A 22,445-nucleotide genomic window follows, 5' to 3' on the forward strand; every position below is an offset into this window, starting at 1 on the left:
TTTTTAAAAATTAATTGATAAGAGTTTGAATATATACTAAACCTTGGGTGGAAAGAAGTCTTTTGGCCTTCCTATTCTTTAAATGACATGTTAAATAATAGGTCGTACTCCTACGAGCTAGTGTGAAAACAGGGGAACCTCATGCCATGTCTAAACTTAGAGAATAATTAACGTGATCGTTTGAATGGAAATAAAAAAATATATAAAGAAATTATTTAAAATATAATAATCAGTTACATCATTTTAGGTCACCAATTATACCAAATTAGAAGAAGAAACTCAACTTTGAGTTTTTATTAATAATTATCTGAATATCTTCTTTTTATTCCTAGGTAACTATTATTTTTCATCCACATTTTAAAAAGCCAAATTTTTCTTTTTCATCTACTGTCATGAAAATTATTATTATTCTATTTAGTTTTCACGAAAATGATAATTTTATTCTTTCATTAAAATTACAAAACTTCTTTTAATATTTAATATAAATATCAAAATAATAATATGTCCTTATCAATTTAAAATTTATCCCTTAAACCTTTAAAAAATTCCAAAACTTTAACTAATATTAAAATATCATGTTTTAGTCAACTTTTTAGGGATATAACGTTATTTTTAGAACCATCAAAAGATATCTACAAAATTTTAAAAAGCCTTACTGTTTTCCAAAATTTCAAAAATACTCTAAAATTTTATTAATACCTCTAACATTTTTTTTAAATTATAGTTTAACCTTAAACATGTCTCATTTTGAAAAAATAAAATAAAATAAAAAAATCTATATAAAATAACGCTTTTGTCTTTTCACTTGACATAACCTTCAAATGGGTTTTCATAAATGGTGAAAAAATATGGACTTGTTGCAAATTAATAACAAATTTATTGAAACTCCCTTTTAAATTAGTGATTATTCTATTAATTTATTTTTATTTTTTCAGTAAGTATAAATATAAAGCTTTAAATTAAAAGTATGAATGAAGAAGAATAATCTTTTTTATATTCAATAAAACAGTTTCATCCTCACTAAAAAATTTAAAATTGAGTTATAAAGAAAAATATTAAGGGCTAGAAATCATTTCCCATTACTCTTTGGTAAGGACTTTTATATGCAACGAGTTAACTAAAATTATAAAACTGTATAAACACAAAGCAAGAACAAACTAGTATAAATACAAAAATTACCAAAATATTTGGTTATAGATCAAGGGCACAAGATTTTTGAATGCACTATCAAATGGCTCTTGTAGATATATATACATGAATAGAAAAGAAATTCAAGAAATCCAGCAGTATTCCCAAGAAGAAACTTGGATTATAAATTTATAATCAGTTAATACAACAGTAACAACAAACAAGAAGAAACAAGCATAATTGTTGCACCTGGGAAAAAAACTAGAACTGCAAGGATGAGGTGACCAATGCTGCTATTCCTGGGCAGCTTGGGCATTGGCAGGATTTCGCCCAAATGGCTGCACTGCTGCACAATCAGGAAAGGCAAAGTAGCAGGCAGACTGGTAGTGCTTGCTTCTTCCGAGAACTGCACAGACAGCTTTCCTGTGCAGACTTCAGCTCCAGTAAAAAACAGCTCAAGAGAAACACAGCAAAAATAAATCTCCATAGCAGAACCCAGCAACCAGTAGAAGAATAAATTCAGCCAAACAGACTGCAGCACTGGAGAAGAATAAAAAAGCCAAACAGACTGCAGTAGAAGGAAGGCAGGATTCTATTGCAGTGACAACCAGGAAGCAGAAACGTTGGGCTGCTACAGCCAACCAGAGAAAGCAGGAGCGTAGGACAGAAAATCTGGGCAGAGAAGTAGAAAAAATCTGGGATTGGATCCTGCAGAAGAAACCTGCAAAAGCCGTAATCCCATGACAAGCACAGCAGGTAAGCAATTGCAGAGGTTGGTTCTGGAAAGACAGGACAATACAGGGAACCAAGGAAGCAGGGGATCCACAATCTATTCTGGAGCAGAACACCTGAAACCAGAAGCTGCACAAGATAAACAAAAATATCAATTGAAATTGATTTAGAACATGGCCCTGTTATTTGACCTTGGGCAGAAATGCCTTTGCAAGTTCCAATAAATCAACGCAAGGAAACTTGCAGTAGTTTTGCAGGAGAGAGTTTTGCAACAGAAAGGATGATTCCAGAATTGCTTCATAAATAAAACAAAAGCAAGAAATACCATTTTTTGCAGAAGAACAATAAGAAGACTTAAGAGGACCCAAGATTCAACAAGGTGATCTCAGGCTTTTTCGTACCCATTACCACACCCTTCTAAATCTGAGCTTGCAATAGGGAAAGGTTTATGAAACAAGTTGAAGTTTACACTTTGATGGATCTAATGATATAGTTTGAAACTCTGCTTAGAAGTACATGTAATAAAACCAGAAAGGCCAACCGTCAATTCTCAAATTCAGAAAACTGTTTCAAACTGACGAATAGCTTATAAAATTTAAATTCTATGTTTTTATATATATCTCTTGCGTGTGAAAAAGAATTAATTATTTATAAGCTGATGAAGAACATTATGAAATCTTGAAACCACATGCTCAACAACTTTTGCAACAATGAAAACACATTATAAAAACTTTTGTGAGTCTGTTGTTAACATCTAGCCCACTGCTTATGTCCTTTTGAGAGTCATACGTCCTGTTAACATCTAGTCTGTTGTTAACAACTATTGACAAAAACAATGTCACCAAATAGAATCATCATACCATTCAGGACTCAAATTTCATAATTTAGACATTCATTCATGTAGACACATAATTCATATTACATTATAAATGCAAAGAACCACAATAGGCAAACTGAAAAAGCAGAAGCAGAACGATAAAGATGGAAACAAAAGGCCTCCCATGTCTGACCTCAACACCGGAAACTTGAGCAGCAATAATGCCTCACAAACCACAAACAAAAGAGCCTTATTCAAGAGATTTCATTGGAGTTAGCTCTGTATCCTTTCAGAACTCTTAATATTCTGTAAAAATATAGCACAACACAATGAAAGTGAACAAACGAAGTGCAGGGAAATGTCATTTTAAATTTTAAAATGATGATCTATAGTTTGGTAAAGAGAAAAAAATGTGAAGATAAAAGAAACAAAAACACGTTTCCACAATATATATATGTGTGTGTGTGTGTGTGTGTGTGTGTGTGTGTGTGTGTGTGTGTGTGTGTATGTAGGTATATATCAAGGTTGCCTCGAATGACCTTCAGGCTACTATTAAATTCAATAATTTTTTTTGTATCTTTTGTCTACAGAGTTATTGACTACTTCCAAGATAATGTTAATATAAAGGAAAGTTAATGATAAGGTCATGAGGACGCAAGAACTTATCCTCAAGAAACAATGACTAGAAGTAAGGGGAATGAGATAATATAAAGATAAATAACTGTTAAATGAATATGTACCACTTTGTTCTGTGTAGAAATTGAATAGTAGTATTAAGGTCACCCTCCCAGCATCCTAATTCGTCATACAAACCCTGTTTTACTTTTCGTAAACTTGGTACACTTAAGACTCCTTTAAAGAAAGTCTTCATATTGTGGCATTCCTCAACTATCAATTCTTCCAAAGCTGGAAATTTGAAGACGTAATTACCAGCACAGAAGCTTGCGAGATTTTTTAAATTATGAAGTGACAGCAGCTTTAATTTGTCAAAAACAATTTCCTCGGCTTTTGTACCCCCCTCACTTGATACTACTTCTGCCATCATTTTACATTGTGACAGTCTCAATTGTTCGAGTCGCACCAAACTTTTGGCTGTTGAAGATGATACTAAGTTTATCAATCCATCACAGTACCATACCTCTAGAGTTATGAGATTTTCAAAAGTTGCTGAAGACGGCACTATACTGATCAAATTGTGGCAAAAATTTACATCTAACATTTCAAGATTTTGAAGAATTGAGTCCAGATGAGATTTTTCTTTCCACATGTACTCCAAATTGAAAAGCCCCCGTAACTTTAGTTCCTTTATTTGTGTGAGCATGCTTACATCTTTCTCATCTTTTTCACATAAGAATATCTCCTTATATGAACTCGATCGTAGTACAAGTTTTTTGAGATTGTTAAATCTCTGAAGAATTCCAATTGGAATGTTAGATGATTCATCCTTAATGATCTTAAGAATTTTTACTTTGGAAAATTGATGTTCTGAAAACTGTTCTTGCCATATAAGTGTGACGTCTTTTCCACTTAGTATCAATTTCTCTGACTTGGAGTTAACCTGATGATTGATCAAATAAATTATAAAAAATATTAATGTTTTTTTCAATATTTATAGAAAAAGTAAGGAGAAAAAAAAATTCTGAATATAGACAACTAATATGTTATCGTAATATTAGTTGTACTATTTAGTTTTAATTTGTATGTTTAACATAAAAGAGAATCCACTTTTAGCTCATGTAAAATTAAAATTTTGTAACTTAATAGTTTTTCTATAAAAAAAATTTCAATTAATTTGTACGCCAAGAATTCAAGTTTTAAGGCGAATAATAAAATTCAAAGAAAAGCAATTTTAAACTAAATACATACCTCTTTTTCATACAGTAGTTGTATGGTGGCATTTAGGTTACCGTTCCAACTCCATTTGTCTTCATCGCTCCAATCTTCTTGAACTTTCTGTAAACTTGGTGTGTATAAGTTTCCTGCAAAGAAAGTCTTCATCCCAGGACAACCATCTACAGTCAATTCTTCCAAATATGGGAATTTCAATGCATAACTCCCAGAGTAGAAACATGTGAGACTTTTCAACTTTTCAAGTGACAGCAACTTCAGTTTGCCAAAAACAATTTCATCTTCTGCTGCTACATCTTCTGTCTTATTTGACACTATTTCTGCCATCATTCTGCAAAATCCAATTTTCATTTCTCTCAACTGCACCAAATTCTTTGCAATTGCAGGTGTGAGTAAGTTCATCAATCCATCACACCAAACTACATTAAGAACTGTTAGATTCTCAAAAGAAGCTGAGGATGGCAGAACATTTATCATTCTATTACAACAATTTACTTCTAGAACTTCAAGATTTTGAAGAAGAGAGTCTAGTTTGGAGCCTTTTCCCCAAAGGTACTTTGCATAAGAAAGATAACGCAACTCCAAACTTTTTACATGCATCAAGATCTTTGTATGTTTCTCATCCTCTCCACATGTAAAAATCTCTTTATATGAGCAGCCACTGAGTATGAGTTTTTCCAGTTTAACCAATCTCTGAAGAATGCCAACTGAAATATTGGTAGATTTATCCTGTTCGATCTCAATTGTACATCTACAAAAGTTTTCTGGAAACTGATGCAGCCATTTTATCATGTCATCCACACTGCTTAAGGTTAATTTATCCGAATTGGGGTTAATCTGCAAACAAATTAGACAAAATAAAGCTAAAGTTGAAGTTCTCAAACAATTTGACACAAAAATATTGTGTTTTATTTAAGCAGAAATAGAATATGAAAATATTTTGAATCAATGCACAGGTAAAGTGACCCGTACTTAAAAGCAAACAACATTGGCAAAAGGTTAACAAATAAATATTTTTCACAATTGGCAAAAATTGACAACAACCTGCACTCAAAATAATTGAACTTAGTTTTAAAACCTCCAAATTGGGGACAACTTGCATTCAGATTTTTTCAACATTTTTGGCACTACGTTTTTAACAGTAAGGAGAAAAAAAATTCAGAATGTAGACAACTAATATGTTATCTTAATATCGGTTGTACTATTCAACTTTAATTTGTGTGCTGAACATAAAAGAAAATATATTTTTAGTGTATGTAATATTAAAATTTTTGTAACTCAATTTTTTTTTTTTTATAAAAAGGCTTTTCAATTATTTTGTACGTCAAGAATTTAAGTTAGAAGGTGAATAAGAAAATTCAATGTAAAGCAATCTTAAACTGCATACCTCTTCTTCGTGCAGTCGTTGTATAATTGCATTTAGGTCACTCTCGCAGTCCAATGTGTTTTCACCCCACATATTACGTTGAACTTTCTGTAAACTTGGTGTGTTTAAGTTTCCTACAGAGAAAGTCATCATCATAGGACAGCCATCTACAGTTAATTCTTCCAAAGCCGGGAATTTCAATGCATAATTCCCAGAGTAGAAGCATATGAGATTTTGTAAGTAGTGAAGTGACAACAACTTCAGATTGCCAAAAACAATTTCATCTTCTGCTGCTACATCTTCTGTCTTATTTGATACTATTTCTGTCATCATTCTGCAAAATTCAATTTTCATTTCTCTCAGCTGCACCAAATTTTTTGCTATTGCAGGTGTGAGTAAGTTCATCAATCCACCACACAAAACTACATTCAGAACTGTTAGATTCTCAAAAGATGCTGAGGATGGCAGAACATTTATCATTCTATAACAATAATTTACTTCTAGAACTTCAAGATTTTGAAGAAGAGAGTCTAGTTTGGAGCCTTTTCCCCAAAGTAACTTCGCATAAAAAAGATTCCTCAACTCCAAACTTTTTATGTGTATCAATGTCTTTGTATGTTTCTCATCCTCTCCACATGTAAATATCTCTTTGTATGAACAGCAACTGAGTATGAGCTTCTCCAGCTTAACCGATCTCTGAAGGATGCCAACTGAAATATTGGCAGATTTATCCTGTTTGATCTCAATTGTACATCTACAAAAGTTTTCTGGAAACTGATGCAGCAATGTTATCATTTCATCCACTCTGCTTAGGGTTAATTTCTCCAAATTGAGGTTAATCTGCAAACAAATTAGACAAAATAAAGCTAAAGTTGAAGTTCTCGAACAATTTGACACAAAAATATTGCATTTTATTTAAGCAGAAATAGAGTATGAAAATATTTTGAATCAATGCACAGGTAAGTATTTTTCATGTTACTTCTATTTTTTGGAAAGAAAGTAAAAAAGAAAGGCACTTACCTTGTCCACCAAGAAGAGGGAATGTTTCGCCCAAATATCATGTTGACCCTCATTATTATCAGGGAAGCTCATATATTCTGAAGTGAATATTTTTATTTTGTCACAATTACACACCTCCAACTTCTTTAACATCGGCCATTCAGAAGTGTGTACCCCAGGATAAAAAGTTGCAAGTTCAGGCAAATTCTCCAGTTTTAGGAAAGTTACTCGCGGAAATATAAATGTCTTGTTTGCTTCCACTTCTTTTGAAATAATCTCCTTCAAAACACTACAATTACATATCTCAATGTGTTCAAGCTGCTCAAAACTTTTCACCATGGATGGTAAAAATACATATTTTAGTTTTTCACAACCATTCAGGATCATGCTTGTCAAGTTTTGATAGCAAGAAGAAATTGTCACAAGTTGACTATCCCAGAGTATTTCAGAATTGACTGAATTTAAGACCTCCAAATTGGGGACAACAACCTGCACTCAGATTTTTTTTTGTTGTAAAATATTAGTAAAAACATTCAAGAATCTTACAAATACCAAGTTTTTAATTTGATTCTTTATTCATTTTCAAAAAGAAATTCAAATAGTTTATCTAATAGATTTTCATTTTCTTGGACTATGCATTATATATCTCTCTTAGAAATATAATGTTATAAAACTCTCAAAATTAATTGTTGTCCCAAATCTTCTCAGTATTAATTGCTCCAAGCTTTAAGCCTTCCAAACTAGGGAAAACAACCTGCCCATTATTTCAATGTTTTCTTAGATTAAGCTGAGAAACAAAAGCTGCATTTCATTCATTTATATATTATGACATGCCATATTAATGCTATAAAACTCTCTCTTGCCACCACGCTTATAAATATATTCTGAAGTATCTTTCTCTATATCTAACATATGCAAAATTTATTGTACCTGTCCATGTACTAAAATTCTAATTTCAAACAATTTTTCCTTTGAATAATTTGAACATCAAAAGAAGACTCTAATTCTTCATTCGGTCAATGCACAGATTGGCCAAACAGATCTATAGGAGACACTGATTCGTGTATTACACAAATTTGCACAAACGAATCATCAACCAACCTCCAGTTGGCCAACAATTCATCTTTATCTGGGAGATGAGAGGGAAGAGATTGATCAACTTTGGTCACTAGAGTAGCAGTAAAAGAGAAACTATGATAAATGAAAAAATATGCTAAATTATTAGTTTTTAAACTTAAAGGAGAAAATGTAATGAATTTCTAATTTTTTTTAAATATTTTTTTAAATAACAATTTTACCCTGACAGTAACAATAAAATTTAATAAACGGGTAAGTGTTTAAATTTTTAAAAGTTAACAGATATGAACTTGGATTTGCACTAAATTTTGGACGGGAAAAAGTTTTTTGATTAAAAAAAGAAGGCCAAAAAGACTTGTCTCCACCCAAGATTTGATAAATTCCCAAACTGTCATAGTAAAGTTTCAAAAACCACAATACCCCATTTTATTAAAATTCCCTATTAGTATTTAAGTAAAAGTGCCATTTAAATAAAAATATTAAAAAAACTCTCTCAGCTTGTAGCACCGGAATCCATCCGCCGGCCACTTCTGTCAGCTTCTGGACGCCAGCCACCGGCGACTCCTGTTCTTTCCATCTCTTTGCCGCCCTTAACCACCGTTTTCAAGCTTTTCATCTCAAAGTTTCCACTGTCTTTGCATATTTTTGAAACCCGATTTCGCCTCAAGCCACTGCCACCTCATCATCCGCCACTGCCAGCGCTCCAGCCCTCTTCCATCATCAACGCCCACCACCTTCAATCATCCACCACTGGTCTATTCACCCCGTCGCGTCACCATCTTCCCTCTGTGCAATTGGGTTTCCTTTTCTTAATTTTGGTGACTAATTTGGTTTAATTTGAGGCTTTAACTGTGTTAATTCTGGTGTTGTGAATTAATTATTGAAGTTGGGAATTTGTATTGTGTAGTTTGTTGTGATTTGGAAGTTGTCCTAGTGGTTTTTTGGGTCTATACTAGTTGGTGCCCGGTAGGTGTTTGACAAAAGGCCACTGTTCATGACCCTACTTAGTTTTCGTTCTCTCAATTTTCTAATTCATATTCTTGTTGATTTTGATTTTTCTAATGATTTTACCGACATATCATTCAATGGAAGAACACATCCTTCTCGTGATTTTGGGAGATTGTGTGTTATTTGTATGGATTACTTCATTTTGGTTGGTTTCATAATTTATTCTGTTTAGTTAAATTAGCAAAATGATCAGAGGACAAACGCCACTACACATAACGTATTTTAAAGGGGAGAAGGTAAGGTAAAAGAAATTATTAAAATTTTAAATTAAGGAGAAAATAAAATAAAATTTTTGTTTATTAAAAATTTTTATTTAAATGATAGTTAAGTAAAGACGCATATGGATATTGAGATGTTGCCTTAATAAATTCTATTAAAAAAAAAAAAAGACTTGTACCTTATATTCTGAAGTAAATATGTCTAGCATGCCACAATCATGCACCTCCAACTCCTTTAAAATGGGCCAATTTGAGTTGTGCTTATCATGGTAGAAAGTTGTAAGCTTGGGCAATCCTCTGAGTTTCAAAAAGACTACCCTTGGAAAGATAAATGTAGTAGTACCTTCTGTTTCTTCTTTGGCAACAATCTCTTTTAATTCCTTACAACAGCTTATCTCAAGGTGTTGAAGCTGTTTAAAGTTTTCGATTATAGATAACGGAAATACAAATTTTAGCTTTTGACAGCCATCCACAATCAATCTTTCCAAATTCTGATAGTAACAAGAGGTCGTTGGAAGTTTGTCATCCCAAATCTTCTCAAAATTAATTGCTTTAAGCTCTAAGGCTTCCAAACTCCGGAAAACAACCTGCCCAAAATTTAATGCCATTAAAAAAAAAATAGCATAAAACTTGAAATTAAGTCCATTTAAAGAAATTCAAATCTAGAAAGATAATAAATTAGGATAAGGTTATCACAAAGCAAACCTTTTCGTCGAAAAATGGTATGACAGTATCAATTTCCGCATCCTCGGAATTGATATTTGAGTAAAATCTTGCAATCCTTGGAAGTTCACACAACTTCAAGAAGCGTAATTGACAGAATTCAATCTTATCAATTACTTCATTTTTGCTTGCTCTATTTTTACTTTCAACAGCAAAAATCTCAGCCAAATTCTTGCAATTTTCCACCTTAATTAATTGAAGTTGTGAAAGGCTTTTGCTAGCATTGGAGAATGACAAGATATTTTCCAACTTATCACAGCTTTTCACTTCTATAAATTTTAAGTAGTAGAAAGGCTCTGTTGAGGGTGGACCATAGCATATCTTTTCCAAGTTAATCAAGTTGAAAACAATCAGAGACTCCAGGAGTGGAAAGACCCGATGAGAAATGCACTTTGTTGAGTCAACAATGCACACAATGTTAGGATTATTATGGACATAGAGATATTTTAATTCAGAAAAACCCTTCTTGTCTAATTCGGAGAGATCATTCTTGATACCCTGCAATTTGTCTACGCATAAGAACTCAACATTTGATAACAACTGCAATTCCTTATGCCAGATGAAAGAATTAAGATTCAGTTTCAGCATTCTTAAATCAGCATGCTCAATTAGCCAACAACTTTCAACATGCATGTTCTTCCGATCATCACCCGATATGTTTAGCCAACAACTTTCAACATGCATGTTCTTCCGATCATCACCCGATATGTAGGACCCACCAAAACCAGTAGCCCCATTTCCAATTGATATATTGTACCTTTCAAACTTTTTGGAGAAGAAGTCTTCTTGCAAAATTTGATCATCTGAAATGTCTATTTCTAAAGTTGTCAATTTGGACAAACCCTTCAACTCTTTAAGTGTGTCAGCCTTTGACAAAATTGAGCATCCTCTCACATACAATTCTTCCAATCGCAATAAGCTTGATATAACATTCGGTACAATAACTTCTAGTTGCTCACAATAACTTAAATCTAAAAACCGTAACTGAGTCAAGTTACCTATTTCTCCAGGCAATTGTTTAATATGACAAGATTGCAAGCTAAGAATCTTTAGTTTTTTCAACTTTCCAATGATTGCTGCATCTGAAAATTTGCCACAATCCAAACATAACATTTGAACATTTATGAGAAAACCAAGGGACTTTGGCAAGGACGATACCTTCAAGGAAAAGAATCGTAGAACCTTGATGTTTTTTATCCCCACAAAAAAATTTTCAGAGATTTCAAAAGGACTGTCCATGCTTGTACTGAAAAATTCAAGTTTTGGACAATTTAAAGGCAAAATCCCACTAATCATATGACAATCAGCTAGTGAGATTACAGTGCATTTTTTCAATTGTTCTTTATTTGACCATTCCCTCTCAATGTCATTTCGCTCTGTAAATACATGATGATCTTTACATGCAATTATTATGACAACTGAACGAACAACATCATGCATGGAAAACTGTTCACTGGTTGAACCATCAAGCAACAAACAAGAATCCTTGAGTTCATAGACAAGACTTGCCAGCCTATTTCGTGCTTGTTTCATAGAAAGGTTACCTCTTTCCAATATATCTAAACCCATAATGAGTTTGACCAAGTCTGAAATGGTAGTATTATTTTCCATTAGGCTACAAATTAGCAAAGTTTTCTTGAGCTCGTTGCCTTTTAGATAATTGTAACTCAACGCAATCCTTAAATATTCTTTTTCTAGCTTACCTGCAAACTTTGCTGGAAAAGGCTTTCTTAGTTCTAGCAGGGCATCTTCCCATTCAGGGACATGTCTCCTGTGACTTAATGCTTTCGCTATGGCAGTAATGACAACTGGCAAACCATGACATTCATTGCATACTTCATTCGGCAGAGAACCCAGCTTATTTGTTTGATCAACAATATCACCTGCAAGGAGACCCTAGATTGTAGATCAAGAGGCAGAGATATGTATTCTATATGCTTCAAATATAATAAAATGGATCCCATTTGAACATCGGAATTTTATGAAGTATATATTGAACATCTTAAGAACTAAAAAAGAGATGTTTAATTAATTTACTAGCACACAAAATTTGTATTCAATTCTTAAAATTTATTTTTAAAACTGATATATAACAGGAGAAATTGAAGTTTGAAGTTTAATTAGCACAATTATTACAATTATTTTTTAATTTCTAGAGTAAATTTACTTTTTATTATTTCACGTAATATATAACAGTAAATAGAAATTACCTGCCATCTTCTTAAATAAGCTCCAAGCTTCTTCTTCCTCTAAGAAACCCATCGAGAAATTTTTCTTAGAATCCATACTCCGTAATACCGTAAGATCTCTTGCTGTCAGCAATAATTTACATCCCCCACGATCATCTCCACAAGGAATACCGAGAGCCTCCAAATTTAATTCTGCCCATATATTATCTAAAATTACAAGCACTTTTTTACCGTTCTTCAGTCTATCAAACAACTTGCTTACTCGTTCAGCGTCCGTATCAAATTTCACGCCTAACTGAGTCGCAAGTTCATCTTGAATCTTTTTAATATCTGGTTTATCAGACACCTCTACGAAAACCACCTCATCCAAGGTCTGGTTTTTCTTGGCTTGATGACCAACTTCTCTGACCAGTGTGGTTTTACCAATTCCACCCATTCCATAAACCCCAATAATTCCAACCTCAGGATCATCTAATGACTTCAGCACATCGTTGAAAACTGACCTTCTTGATTCAAATTCCTCATAATCTTTGTTAGTGAGCCGAATGACTTCATGAGTGGTAGGAAGAGAAACTTTAGCAAATGTTTTTTCTTCCTGAAGAAGTTCAGTTATAGCGTTCAGCGTTTTCCATGCTTTCCTGCCATTTTTGTAGTAAGTGATCAAGTTGAAACAACTGCTGTTTGATTTCTCTTGAATCAGCTTCTTTGTTTCTTCAATGGTGGAATCCACATGCCTCTGCCAGTTCTTAACAGTCTGTTTGATCTTTTCCACATTATTTTCAGCAGCAACAACCTTATCCTTCACTTCATCTCTTGCATCTTCCAGCCTTGCAGCTTCGTTTTCAAGATTGTGAAAGTTGGTTTTGTAATTGTACAAGTACATAAACTGACGGCCAATCGGAGCACTTAAGCACTTTCCAACTTCTAAAACAGCGTTGCAAGCAGCTTCTTCCATTCTCAAGCACAAGGAAAGATTTGGTATCAGACAGATTAGAAGGAAAAAAAGAAAAGGAAAGAGAACTCAGAGATCAAAACAGGAGAGGGTTAAAGAGATACAGGACATTTGTAGTATTGATTGGTAATTTTAATTAAATTATTCTTCTAAATGAGATAAAGATGAAAGACTAAAATGTTTGGTTAGTCAACAAGAAGACACAAAGAAAGCAACATCCCAACAACTTTTTGCATTATTCAGCAGACATTATAATCTATAATATTTACAGTTATGAAAAGAAATTCAATTTAGGAGTAAATTTTACTTTTCTTCCTGATAGCAGGAAATAATTTCCACATCCTAATTTCTAATTAATTTATGTCAGTGTTTAACATTCTTTATAGCAAAGGGGGAAACTTGAACATGCATTATTCACCATAGTAGTGCAGTGATTATAGATTTTAATCATAGAGCTTTTTAAATTTATGACTGATAATGCCTAACATACTTGAAATAAGGTTAAGAATGGAAAATACTATAAATCAAATGTTTAATATTGGAATGTATTATTGCTTTAATTTTTTTTTTCAAAAGGAAAAAAGAGTTGGTAAATATCAAAAATTTAACTTAACTTAAAAAACAAAACATTGAAGGCATTAAGCTATTATCATAAACATTATGAAAAATAAAAAGACGAAAAAGTTAATTCCGTAATTAAAAAGGAAAAAAATGGGCTTGTCCAATTTCTTTAATAATCAATTAAAATGATAGTCTTGTCTTATATGATCAATAATTATTGCAAGCAAATTTTTTAGGATGTTATCTTTCTTTGTATATAAATAATGAATAATGTTATATGTATTTATTTTTTATATATAATTTATGTATATAATAATGTATCATAATATAATTAAGTAATTTTAAAGTATGTGTTATTATATGATAAAGAGATATTTAAATATATGATAATACTTTATTTGTATGTATAAATTATATATTAAGAATAAGTATATATAATTTTATTAATAAATAAAACAATATATATGAAAAATAAGTGTAAATTTATGTATTAATTATATTATATTATTATATATATTATTTTATTTTTTAAATTAAATTGTATAATTATTAATAGACAAATTAGATGTGCATAATTTAATTGTATGTGTAGGTAGAGTAGAGTACAACTAGATTCCAGAAGAGAAGCATGACAATAATTTAGAGCGAGAAAAAGCTATCTATGTCCAAACAACCTTAATATCTTTTTCTTTATCAATTCCTTCGTAATTCCAGCATTTTTTTGTACCATTCTTCCTCAGGTGAACTCTCTACAATTTTAGCAACGATGTTATTAACCATAGTTTGAAAATTCAGACTGAATTAATCAATTTAATCAATTTAATTAAAAATTAATTTTAAATTCAAGTTAATTAATATTAAAAAATAATTTATTTATTAATTTGATTAAATTTAATAAATCAAATAAAATTAATAAAATTACGGTTGATCAAAATTTAAAATATTTTTAAAAAATTTAATTATTTTTAAGTTATTTGATTATTTTATATTAGATTAGATAAATTTTTATAAATATATAAAAAAATATAAATTTAAAAATAAAATAAAAAATATCTCATAATTATAAAATATTTTATATAAACAATAATTTATAGAATTATATATTTGTTATAAGATAATAATTTGTTAATCTAATTATTTTATTAAAATCAGATAAATAATCATCATTTTTAAATAACTAATAATTTTAAATTATAAATAAAATAATATTTAATTATAAATTAATAAATATTAAATATTTATTTATTTATCAAACTAAATACATAAATATAATATTTTAGAATATATATATATGTGTGTATATGTATGTATATTCGCTTCAATTTTACATTAAAGTTGAGAAGGACAACAATAAAAAAATCAAAATAAAAGTAACTTTGAAAAATAATTTCAGGATTACAACTAGATTCTGAAAGAGATGCGGTCTGTAGTAAAATAATTTAGAATGAGAAATAGCTACCTAGGTCCACCAATTTATATTTAAAATTGGGTAAGACGACAATGAGCAAAACAAAATTAAAGTAATCAAAAAAATAATGCACGATTACAGCTAGATTCTGAAAGCGATAAAGTCTGCGTCAAGACAATAATTCAGAGGCCAAGAGACATACTGATGCAAACCTAAATTTTCATCAGTGATTATTAAAAATCTAAATTTTTATTAATAAATTATTAAAAATAATAATTTTAAAAGTGAATTATTATTTAATTATTAATATATTAAAAATAATAAAATATTTTTATTTTATTTTTAATTTTAAAAATTAATGATTTTTTCAAATAAACTTTTAAATTTAAATTGGACCTAGAGAGCTATTTCTCATTCTAAATTATTGTTCTAAATTGGTGGACCTATAGAATATTTCTCATTCTAGATTATTGTGCTGCAGACTGCATGTCTTATCACTTTAACTCACAGTCGTTGGCTCCACGCTTCTTTATCTGGCGTGACATTCACGCCTCTTTTCACACACTCACAAAAACCTCGTTAACTAGCGCCCACTCCCTGCAAAAATAAGCCGCATCAGCCCTTTTTCACTATGGCATTAATTAGCTCCACTCCACGCCGTCGTTAATACAGCCGAGTTCCAACACACCGACAACACCCCCAATTCAGTAAAAATGAAATAAATTAATAAATAAAAAAAATTACCAAAAATAATGGATGAAAATTTGTTTGAGGCTACAGACATGTTAACATGAACATTTAAGGGCACGTTTGGTTAGGGAATTTTATAATTATCTTGGTAATCTATCTTTTATTCTTTTATTTGATTTGTCAATAATAAAATATTACAGTAATCTTTTATTACCAATGCTGACGTGACAGGTAATATAGGTGGTAATCTGATTACCACCTTCACCTTAGGTATTTAAAGATTACTGGGGTAATCTTGAGTTTATTATAGAAAAATTATTATTTATTTATTTTTTGAAATAAAAATAAATTTATTTTTAATTAATATGACAAATAATATAAAAAATATTTAAAAATAATTATATTCAAGGGCATTTAAGTAAAATAATTTACTAGTAATCTTTTATTACCTTTAACCAAACACAATAATTATTTATACCTATTAAATTTTATCAAACATAGTAATCATTTATACCCAGTAATCTTATAAGTAATCTATCTTCAAGGGAATCTTTCTATTTTAGTAATCAAACATTACCCAAACCAAACACCCCCTAAGAGACATTATAATTTCACTAAATCTATAATAATAACAGTCCTATAAAGAAGTTCACTAAAAAGTATTTAGATAGTTTAATTTAGGAGTTGGGGTTTCTTTTAACTTTAGTGTTGGAAATGAATCTGGTTTAGACTCAAAAATTGGCTTAATTTAATTAAAATTTATTTAGTTTAAATTTGAATCGAATTCAAATTAAAATATTCAATTTACTTTAAAACTGAATCAAATTAAAGATAGATAAAGTTTGACTCAGTTTGACTCATAAATTAAAGAAATGACTTAATTCAATTTAAATTTAACTCATGACTTAATTCAAATTATATTAAATAATTATTAAATAATATCATTTTATCAATAAATTACGAATTTAACCCATAAAAAAAAGTCACATATATTTGTTGTCCCAGATCTTCATAGATTAATTGCTCTTATTAAGTTTTAAGACTTCCAAACTAGGGAAAACAACCTGCTCAAAATTTAATGCCATTTATATATATATATATTATGTAAACAAAAGTTTTAAGGCTTCCAAGTTTTAGTTTCAATGCTTTCTCAGACTAAGGAGAGAAACAAAAGTGTAATTTATTCATTTGTATATTATGACATGGCATTAATGTTATACAACTCTCTCTTGTCACCGGGCTTAAAGATATTCTCTAAAGTATCTTTCTCTTTATCTAAGTATGCAAAATTTATTGTACTTGGCCATGTATTGAAATTCTAATTTAAAATATGATAAATTTTTAATATTTTTAATATTTTTATCCTCAATTTTCATAATAAATTTTGATAAATAAATAAATATTTAATTTTTTTAAAATTAATAAATAAGAGTTTAAAATTTTACCAAATTTTTAGTAAAAATAAGTCTTTTGATCTTTCTCGAAAACGGATAAAAGACTTGGTAAATATCAAAAGTTTAATTCACCTAGCTAAAAAGACAAAACATTGAAATAAGTAAGATATTATCATAAGCATTATGCCAAAAGAAAGGAAAAAAAAAGTTAGTTTCACAATCAAAAAGAAAAAGTTCGATTTGCCTAAAAATTTTTAAAAATTCATTGAAGTGGTAATGCTTTCTTCTTTTAAGTAAACAATTTTTTTTAAGTTTTATAAAAATAATAAAAATAAAAATTTAAAATTTTTATTTGAAGGTTTTAATATTTTATCAAATTTATTAATTTTTCATTTTTTTTGAAGTAGTAGTCTTGTTTCTCAGTGAGAGCAAACTTTTTAAGATGTTCTCACTCTTTTAATAAAACAATTTGAAAGAAAAATAGTATTAATTTATATGTTAATAATAGTATATTATTATATAAATAAATAAATATTATTTTATTATTTATTTAAAATTATTTAATTATATAATATATAATTATTAATAAATAAATTATTTAATTATATATTACAGGTAATTTTTTTATAAAATTATATATATACTTACTGCATTTTTGCAATGATATAGTAAAGCACAGTTTGATTCTAAAAGAGATGCAGAACAATAATTTAGACAAGAGCAAGAGCTATCTAGGTCCAATCAACCCCAGCTGGTTCCTTCAAAATTCCAACATGTTTTTGTTTCATTCTACCCGAGGTAAAGTCCTTTCAATTAAAAAAAAAAGTCTATACAGCTTTTGCAGCAATGTTAATAACATTATTCATGGCCAATTTTTTTAATAATTCATTTAATTTTAAAGTGTTAATCTTGACGAGGGCAAACAGTTTTAAAAAAAGTTTCATGCTTTACAGCTAGATTCTGACAGAGTGCAGTCTGCAGGACAATAGTTTCGAATGAGAAATTAGCTCTCTAGGTCCACCAATTCACATTCAAGGTTGAGTAAGACGACAATGAACAAAACAAAATTAAAGTAACTTAAAAAATAATTTTCACGATTACAGCTGGATCCTGAAAGAGATGCAGCCCGTAGGACAATAACTTACAGTGAGAAAAAGCTACCTAGGTCCACCAACTCTAATATCTTTTTCTTTACGAATTCTCAACTTGTTCCATCAAATTCCCCACTTGTTATTGTACCAATTCTACAGGAGGCAAAGTCCTTACAGCTTTTCCAACAATGAAAACAATATTCAACACCATCTTTCCCTTGTGTTTTGTAGGCAGTGAAAAGTACATCTGAAAGAATATTAACAAAGTGAAAAATGGATAAACTTGCCTGCAGCCTCAAACTTACCTGATCAAATGGAGGCATTTTAGAAACAAATTCGTGAGAATTGAAAACGAAAGAACCGTCTTTTTGTTTCTCGAAATGTCCTATGAATTTTTTTTAATGTATATAGATGATTTTTCTAAGACACATTAACATGAACCCTACCATTAAATTTAGGAGACATTATAATATCACTAAATTTATAATAATAACAGTAATACAAAGAAATTTACCAAAAGGTATTTTTACCAATTCAATTTAAGAGTAAGGATTTTTTTTAACTTTAATGTTAGCTAGTTCAAGCTTAAAGCGGACTTGACTCGATTCAGTTTGATTAAAATTCATTTAGTTCAAATTTAAACTAAGTTCGAGTTAAGAGGTTCAACTTATTTTGAAATCGAACCAAATTCAAGATAGAGAGAGTTCAATTTGGTTTGGCTGGCAAACTTGTTAGAGACTCGATTTGGTTTGAATTTAGCTCATGACTTGATTTAAATTATATTAAGTAATTGTTAAACATCATCATTTTGTCAAAGAATCACAAATTTGAACTATGAATATAAGTCACATATACATATTTGAGTCATGAATTTAAATTATAAATTTGAGTCAAAGTTGAATAGAACTCAACTATTCTTAATGTTGGTTGACAAACTCGAATCGAATTATTTTTTATTTAAGTTAAGCTCGAGCCAAAGGATATTCAAACTCAATTCGGTTCATATCCACCCTTATTCATGAGAGCAAGAAATAATTTCCATAACCCATTTTTTGACTAATATATCCAAGTCTTTTAAATTCATTATAGTAGAGAGTGAAACTAAAAAGGTTGTATATTTTAGCAACCTCAAGTATGTTTAGGGGTAAATGGTTTTATGGCACAATCTAGGTTTTTCGAGAGGTTTTGACCTTGTTGAATTTTCAAATTCAACATAAAAGTCAAACCTATAGGACGTCCTTCCCTATGAACTAGCAATTTCAAATTATGCTTACACAATTTTCGCGATGCGCATATTTGGGGAAGCTCGTCTCATTTGAGGTGATAACCATCCTAGGCGTGTTTTCCGGTGGTTATAAAACCCTTTCATGCATTTTGTTTAGGGTTATGTATTATTAACCTTACCTTATTGTATTAGAGAGCGAAAAGAGGATTTGAGAGTCTTGGAAAGCTGTCGAAGCAGTAGATGTCGTCAAATTTTTGCCACTCGAAGACTAAGCACCGTCAGAGGAGAGGTAAGTGAACTTTTTTCCTTCTTTTTAATGTCGTGCTCTATCAATTATTGAATATATAATTTGTTGTAGAATAATTGAATTTGTAGTGATTGCAAGATATATGTGTATACGAATGCAATTGATCTGTGTGAGTATAATTATGATGATGGTAGAATGCTAAGATTATGCATGAATTGAATCTTGTTCATTTCGAATTGTGTTGATCATTAGGTTTATGGGTGTTGTGGGAAGGTTGTGATGAATGAAATAGGTTAGAGTGAGTCCTTGTTTAATTTTGGATAGTTGGATTACCAAACCGTTACCAGAATGGTGAGTTATTGAAATTTTTAGAGGCAAGGGACGTCCATCCCCTTACGAGAGGAACAACTGTCTCATCATGAGATAGGAGATGATGATAATGGTCATGCATAAGGGTTGATTGGTAATTCCATCGTCAACAATATTTGGCATGTGGGAATGAGGTTAGAAAGGGAACGATTGTGCTTACTCATTTTAGGACAATCGTCCCTCATAAAGGAGGGGACGACTGTCCTCTAAGGAGGAATGGTTGTCCCTTAAGATAATAGAAAAGGGGTATGTCGTACCGAAGGTTAGATAAAGGATGTTTTGTTCTTTGTACGATGCTTAAAGTATGTAAAAGACGTCTGAGACATCCATGCCAAGTAAGATAACTCTAGTTCTGACTCTACCTAGTGATGGCGAAGAGTATGATTTGTATGCATCGCATTAAATACTTAAGGCTATTTTGATGTAGAGAGATAGAGTAATTGCATATGTCTCCCATCAGTTAAAGGATTACAAGATTAAGTATTCAACCCATGATTTGGAATTGGCTAGAGTGGTTTTTGCTTTTAAACTCTGGTGCCATTATTTATATAGAGTGAAAACTAATGTGTATACTGACCACAAGAGTTTCAAATATTTCATTATTCAGTAATAACTAAATATAAGACATTGTTACTCGCTAGAGTTGGTTAAGGATTACGATATGGACATCGGGTACCATCCATGTAAAGCTAATGTTGTGGCTAATGCGTTGAGTCGAAAAGTAATGTTGTCCTAAGTGATTGTATTCCCCGAGTTATAGCAGGACATTGTTACTCACTAGAGTTGGTTAAGGATTACGATATGGACATTGAGTATCATCCATGTAAAGCTAATGTTGTGGCTAATGCGTTGAGTCGAAAAGTAATGTTGCCATAAGTGATTGTATTCCCCAAGTTATAGCAGGACATCTTGTATAGGCAAATTAAGGTAATTTTTGGATTGTTGGTTGGGTTAGACATCAGGTTAACCTTTTTAGATGAGATTTAAGAGAGACAGACCACAGATGAGTGGTGTGCTTAGATGATCCAATAAGTTACAAATGGAATAGAGTCAGATTTTAAGGTATTTTCTGGCATTTAGAGACAGAGTCTGTGTTCCACAGGATAGTGAGTTAAGGACTCAAAATTTGGCTAAGGCACACAATATACTTTACACTACCCACATTGAGAGTATAAAAATGTATCAAGATCAGAGAAGATCCTTTTGGTGGTCTAGTGTGAAAAAAGGTAGTAATAGACTTTGTATCAAAATGCATGGTTTGTTAATAAGTTAAGAGGGAGCATTAGTAACCATTAGGATTATTGCAACCTTTGACTATTTCCAAGTGGAAATGGGAAGAAGTCTTGATGGATTATGTAGTAGGATTGTCGAGAATTAGAAAAAGGGTATAATGTGTTATGGGTCATAGTAGACTGGTTAACTAAGTTAGCAGACTTCTTTTCAGTGAGAGATAATATGGATATTGATCGGTTGGGATAGATTTACATTAGAGAGGTGGTGAGACTTCATGGCATATCGAGAAGGATTGTATCAGATAGAGATACTCAACTAGTTTTAACTTTCTGGCAAGGCCTAAAAAAGGCTTTGGGTACCCGTTTATCCTTCAACACTACCTATCACCCCTAGATAGATAATCAGACATAAAAAGTTAACAAGATAATTGAGGACGTGTTAAAAGGGTGTTACCTAGACCATGGAGTAAATTGAATAAATGTTTTACCTCCGATAGAGTTCGCGTACAATAATAGCTATTAAACAACTATTCAGATAGCTACATATAAAACACTTTATGGGAGGAGATGTCGAACTCTACTACATTGGGATGGCATAAAAGAGAGAGATGAGTTAACAAAGGCTTTAGGACTCGAGATAACCCAATAAATGATTGACTAGGTCAGACTAATTTGAGAAAGGATGAGATAAACCCAAGATCAAGAAAAAAGTTATGTTGATAAACAGATACAAGATTTGAAGTTTGAGGCAAGTGACCATGTCTTTTTAAAGCTTACCTTATACTGTCATGTGATAAGATTCGATCGAAAAGGAAAGTTAACACCTCATTACATTGGTCCATACAAAATATTGGATAGGATTGGCAAGGTAACTTATAGACTTACTCTACTAGCGAGCATAAGACAAATTTGTAATGGGTTTCATGTGTCATCACTACATAAGTGCTTGGGTGACTTATCCCAGGTTGTTCGCTTCGAGGATGTGAAGTTGAAGGGTAGTTTGGTTTATGAGGAACACCTAATTCGAATAATAGACAGACAAATTAAAACATTCAGGCATCGATAGATTCCCTTAGTAAAGGTGTAGTGGTAGAACCATTGGATCAAAAGGTTACTGGGAGATTGAGGAAGATATGAGACAAAAATACCTTTAACTGTGCGAGTGAATTTT

At 31.0% G+C, this 22,445-nt stretch overlaps 1 protein-coding gene across 1 annotated transcript; it reads right to left on the reverse strand.

The window, feature by feature from the left end:
* Nucleotides 1-1,212: 1,212 nt before the first annotated feature.
* On the reverse strand, nucleotides 1,213-13,194 carry LOC123205034. Its single transcript, XM_044621831.1, has 8 exons — nucleotides 12,127-13,194; nucleotides 9,899-11,799; nucleotides 9,373-9,780; nucleotides 6,912-7,379; nucleotides 5,913-6,731; nucleotides 4,544-5,362; nucleotides 3,418-4,235; nucleotides 1,213-1,989 (listed from the first exon to the last, which is right to left on the reverse strand). The coding sequence occupies exons 1-8, from the start codon at nucleotides 13,058-13,060 to the stop codon at nucleotides 1,584-1,586; spliced, it is 6,573 nt and encodes a 2,190-aa protein (XP_044477766.1). The 5' UTR covers nucleotides 13,061-13,194; the 3' UTR covers nucleotides 1,213-1,583.
* Nucleotides 13,195-22,445: the final 9,251 nt, after the last annotated feature.

Source organism: Mangifera indica, unplaced genomic scaffold (genome assembly GCF_011075055.1).
Source record: "Mangifera indica cultivar Alphonso unplaced genomic scaffold, CATAS_Mindica_2.1 Un_0001, whole genome shotgun sequence".
Taxonomy (NCBI): Eukaryota; Viridiplantae; Streptophyta; class Magnoliopsida; order Sapindales; family Anacardiaceae; genus Mangifera; species Mangifera indica.